The following is a 5,796-nucleotide window of genomic DNA, read 5'->3' on the forward strand; positions in this document are numbered from 1 at the left end:
ACCAAACGTACCTTAGTCACGTCATCAAGAATAGTGGTTCCTTATTGGCCGGTGGACAACACCGACATACATACATCATTATTGGCCAGTGGACTACACGACATACATACATACATACATACTTATTGGCCAGTGGACTACACGACATAAATACATACTTATTGGCCAGTGGACTACACCGCCATACATACATCATTATTGGCCAGTGGACTACACGACATACATACATAGCCTACTTATTGGCCAGTGGACTACACGACATAAATATATACTTATTGGCCAGTGGACTACACCGACATACATACATACTTATTAACCAGTGGACTACACCGACATACATACATACATACATACATACTTATTAACCAGTGGACTACACCGACATACATACATACTTATTGGCCAGTGGACTACACCGACATACATACATACTTATTGGCCAGTGGACTACACCGACATACATACATACTTATTGGCCAGTGGACTCCACCGACATACATACATACTTATTGGCCAGTGGACTACACCGACATACATACATACTTATTGGCCAGTGGACTACACCGACATACATACATACTTATTGGCCGGTGGACTACACCGACATACATACATACTTATTGGCCAGTGGACTACACCGACATACATACATACTTATTGGCCAGTGGACTACACCGACATACATACATACTTATTGGCCGGTGGACTACACGACATACATACATACTTATTGGCCAGTGGACTACACCGACATACATACATTCACTAGTAGGAATAAACACGCCATTGGGGAGGTTTAAGTGATTTATTGACAGTGAAGGAATGGAGGGATGCAGGAGGGATGAATGAATACGGATGTGTAGGTTCCGGGGGGGTCGCCGACCCTGAGTCTTTGGGGAGGTGGTCGAATGGCACTCGTTGTGTGGCGTTCGTCGTAAGGCGTTCGTCTTACGGTGCGCATGGACGATATCCCCCGCAAGAACCTGAGAAGGAGAGGAGAGAGTTTTGTTTAATAGGTGGTGAAGGGGTGGGGGTGGGTTGCGAGAAGCCTGTAGGAAGGCGGCTAGTGTGCGACGCAGCGACGCGGGCGAAACATGGAGGATTCTGGGTGGTACTGGGCAGGTATAAATAGGGACAGGTAGATTGACGTGGGGGGCGGAGAGTGGCCTGAAGGGCAGGGCCAAGGTGCGTTTCTCCTCCTCCTGAACATCTGTTGTTCCAACTCCATTACTTATTGGCCGGTGGACTACACCGACATACATACATACTTATTGGCCAGTGGACTACACCGACATACATACATACTTATTGGCCAGTGGACTACACCGACATACATACATACTTATTGGCCGGTGGACTACACTACATACAGTACATATACTTATTGGCCTGTGGACTACACCGAGATACATACATACTTATTGGCCGGTGGACTACACTACATACAGTACATATACTTATTGGCCGGTGGACAACACCGAGATACATACCCAGCCGATCGCGGTACCGGCGCGCTCTGCTTGCGCAAGTAACTAGAAATGCACTCTCTCTCGAGATGCCAACTTGCCCAAGCAGAGCGTGCCATGAAGTGCGCTCACCACTGCTGGCTCTGAGTCCCTATAGAGCTCTCTCTGAGGGTACGACTGCTGCTCTGAGTCCTAGAGCTCTCGTCTGTCTGTCTGGGTACGACTGCTGCTCTGATTCTGTATAGAGCTCTCTGCTGTCTGTCTGGGTACGACTAGAGCTCTCTGCTATTCTAAATCCTTTACACTTTATTGACCTTATACCAACCTTGAAACGTACCTTAGTTACGTCACCAAAAATGGTGGAGTACACCGACATACATACTGTACATACCCAGCCGATCGCAGTACTTGCGTGCTATAAAAAGTAATACATGCCAGAGGGAGGAGGCCGGGGAGGTGGAGGGAATTTGAACGCTGACATCTGAACGGCAACTCTGTCAGCTAGTAGGCCTATGTACTAGAGTGAACCAGAGTAGTGACTACTTAAAAGCACCACCTGATTCACCCAGGTGTGACCCAGCAAATGAGAAACAGACAGACTGATTAGTGGGTGTATATACAGTATGTGACTCTTTTTGATACAGAGACAATAATGACGGCAAGACAAACTGTTCAGGAGAGGAGAAAAACAGATATAAAAATATATCCAACGCACAGGCAGACTCTTCACATACTAGAGCATGTCTGAAATATCAGAGCTGAAATGAAAAATATGAAATAAATGCTAAGTAGCTAGGTGTAATGTTCGAGTACACAGAAGTGAACCTTTCAAGCCTGTTTTCTCCAACTCGTTGTTTTCTGCAAGGCACGGCTACCGCCACAGGCTGGCGCCCTTCCTTGGGCGTCCCCTTCAGATGCACTGTCCAGTGCAGCATTGTCCCCTTCAGATGCACTGCCCAGTGCAGCATTGTCCCCTTCAGATGCACTGTCCAGTGCAGCGTTGTCCCCTTCAGGTGCACTGTCCAGGGCAGCATTGTCCCCTTCAGGTGCACTGTCCAGGGCAGCATTGTCCCCTTTAGGTGCACTGTCCAGGGCAGCATTGTCCCCTTCAGGTGCACTGTCCAGGGCAGCATTGTCCCCGAGAGCAGCTCTGAGATGGATCACAAAGAGATCAGTGGAGCATCGCTCTGTAAAGGAGTGGAGCGTTACTGTAAGCCAACACTTATAAAATGGTACAGCGGCAACAAATGTCAAGAGATGTCTGGACAATCCGTGAAGTCTACGGGTTGGTTTGAACAATCAGCTAATTCATAGCGATTATTGACCATTTGACATGCCCATGGAACCCCATTTGTTTACAATACAAATTTCTATCAAAAACTAGTAACCAAGAGCAGATGGCTTGAAATTGCAGGATATAGATGGTGCTATATATATAACATGGTTTATTCAAAACAGAGAAAATGTATTGTGTATATATGTCACTTTGCAAAACTGGCAACTCTGCACAGCCAAAAGAATCAGTGTTAATTGAAGTTAAAACCCAAAACAAGGTGACATCAGGTGCACACACTGCCCCATTTTCGCAGGAGAAACTGGACTGGTCAGTGGCAAATATCTTACGCCACACCGCCAGTTTAGGCCACAGAAGTATATTCCACGCCCCCTCCCCCATATGTTTTTATACACAATTGACCAAATCCCTGTGGGTGTCACTTTGTGCAGCATTACCTTGGAAAGCGGCCGACCGAACTGTCTCAAACTCAAACATGGCGTGTGTTTCATGTGACCGCCTAGGTTGTGCAGTGTCAAATGGCAATTAGGACTGAAACCTTAAAACCATGAATACCTGAATACAACCGGAACAACAATGGAGAGCATACATCGTCAGCATCATGTCCCCATGCACACGTCTCAATATTTGCTATTGACTAAATGAGTACCACAGACGAAAAACAGTCTAAGTCCAAATTTCAGACTGACCCCTCCACGAAAAGGCCTTGTTGTCCTGAACCCTTATCTATCATTTATATATTAAGGATCAATAGTGTGGACTTAGACTGTTATTCGTCTGTGGTACTTAAGGAACGGAGAAATTAGGTCAAATGTCCGCTAAATATGACGTAAATTACACATTAAACGCCATTGGCATTGAAGGGAAAATGTACGTCATGTGTAAACGAACAAATCAGCTAACCAATCACAGGCAACAGGCATTCTGATTGGCCAGTATGAGACGATGCATGATGATGTATGATGATAAGAGCTGATAATTCCGCTAAATATGACGTAAATTAAACATCAAAACATTAAACATTGAAGGTGAAAACGTACATCATATGTAAACGAGCAAACCGGCTAACCAATCACATGTTGGTGGGAGCGATTGACCAATAAGGGACCACCTTATGTACCTTATGTAGCAATGTCAAATGTCCGCTAACATAAATTGATGTACTATGACAAGAGCGCCCCTCATTTCACACGGGTGTGATTCTTTTTAGATTAGATTAGATTGCGTTGACTCCTGGAGGAGGAGCCTTTCCAGAAAAAATATTTAAATATAAATGAAAAAAGTAATAAAAAAGGGGCGCTCTTATCATCATACATTCCGTGCTCAGCCAATCAAATTATCACATTCCGTGCTCAGCCAATCAAACTATCACATTACGTGCTACGGACACACAAAGCTGTGCATAGGAGGGGTTAGCGCCCCTCAAAAATGAGTTGGTTAAACAAAAAACTAGGATTCACAAATGAGAAGTTCCCCTGCATGTCGCGCAAACTATTTCCCCCACGTCTTTCTCGCGGCTGCAGCCCACGCCTGACATGACCCGTGATATGCAACCCGGCCTGGTGGTGATCTTCCCTCTGACGAGCGCCCTTGTCTATTTTTATTCCGTTGCTGACGGTAGTCAGTACCTCCAACGGCTGAAAGTACTTTTCTCAGCGGCTTCATTTTTGTCAGCGTCTTCCTTTTCCTCAGTTGGCTTGGGATGTTCCTTTCCTGTCATGGCTTCCAGCTCCCACCTGACGTTGTGTGGGAGTCCAGACTGCTCCAGACCGCGCTGAATGACCGCCAGCTTGCACAACGTCTTCAGACTAGGACTCAAGTCTAAGACGTATAGGTCATCGTGGACCGTGCTGAATCCCTGGTATCCTCCAAAGAGGACGACACGATCTCCCACCATGCAACAGCACATCCAGTTATCGCTCGGACCTTTCCCCTTGCAGCGAACCTTCTTCCAGGAGAATGTCTCCGGACTGAACTTCCAGAGGTGTCTGGGCTTTTTCTGTTTCTTGCTGCCGAACACGTACAGATCTCCGTGCCAGGCAAACGCCGAGTGGTACACCCTCTGTCCTTGCGGGTGCAGCCTCGTGGAGGGCTGGTTCAGCCAACGGCTGGTTGTCGTGTCGAATACCCTGACGTAGTTGTAGAAGCTCTCCCCCTCGTCCCCTTCCCCCCCGAACACGAACACCTTGGTCCTGATGACGTTGGCCGAGTGGTACGCCGAGTGAGGTGGCGACTGGCCCCCCGCAGTGACGATCGCCGACCAGACCATGGTCCTGGTGTCCAGCTTGTGGATGTCGTTGATGTAATTGTAGTCCCGGGTGATCCCCCCGTGGAGGTACATGACCCTACCTAGGGCGCAGGCCGCGCCATCGCACCGGGCCTCCGGGACGGTCCCGGAGACCGTGGGCTTGGACCAGAAGTGGGCGCGCACGTCGAACGCGTACGGCCTGCTCTTGCAGATGTTTCCCCGGTCGGTGGATCCCCCGCAGACGTAGACTGTGTCCTTGATCAGTACGGCGGTGTGGCCCGTGCGCCAGGAGGGAACCTGCCGCGGGCGTTTTCCCTTGCGGTTGGTCTCTGGGGGCAGCTTCGTCCAGAGCAACGTGACCGTGTTGAAGACGTTCACGGGGATCTGGTCGGCGGCGATCGTGGAGCCTCCGAACGCGTAGACCTCGTGCCTCACGGCTACCGCCGGAGGCTGGTCCTCTTCCTTGGGCGCCCCCTTCAGGTGCACTGTCCAGTGCATCATTGTCCCCGAGCAGCACTGAGATGGATCACAAAGAGATCAGCAGAGCATCGCTCTGTAAAGGAGTGGAGCGTTACTGTGAGCCAACACTTATAATGGTACAGTGGCAACAAATGTCAAGAGATGTCTGGCCAATCCGTGAAGTCTACGGGTTGGTTTGACCAATCAGCTAATTCTTAGCGATTATTGACTTCAATTTCAAGGACCCCCAGTTTGACATGCCCACGGAACCCCATTTGTTTACAACACAAATTACTGTCAAAAACTAGTCACCAAGTGCATCATTTTCA

General features: G+C 48.4%; 1 protein-coding gene across 1 annotated transcript in view; it reads right to left on the reverse strand.

Annotated features, from left to right (window-relative positions):
- LOC306918450 (kelch domain-containing protein 3-like) overlaps positions 1–5,509 on the reverse strand; it is a gene marked incomplete at both ends in the record, with an annotated part of 7,626 nt that extends 2,117 nt beyond the window's left edge. The window contains 3 exons of the mRNA XM_079531352.1: positions 2,342–2,616; positions 4,389–4,626; positions 4,687–5,509. Of these exons, the coding sequence (XP_079387478.1) occupies positions 2,342–2,616; positions 4,389–4,626; positions 4,687–5,509 (1,336 nt within the window). The remainder of the gene's footprint in view (positions 1–2,341; positions 2,617–4,388; positions 4,627–4,686) is intronic.
- Between the last annotated feature and the right edge of the window lie 287 nt (positions 5,510–5,796).

The sequence above is a fragment of the Electrona antarctica genome (genome assembly GCF_951216825.1).
Source record: "Electrona antarctica genome assembly, contig: scaffold_534, whole genome shotgun sequence".
Classification (NCBI taxonomy): domain Eukaryota; kingdom Metazoa; phylum Chordata; class Actinopteri; order Myctophiformes; family Myctophidae; genus Electrona; species Electrona antarctica.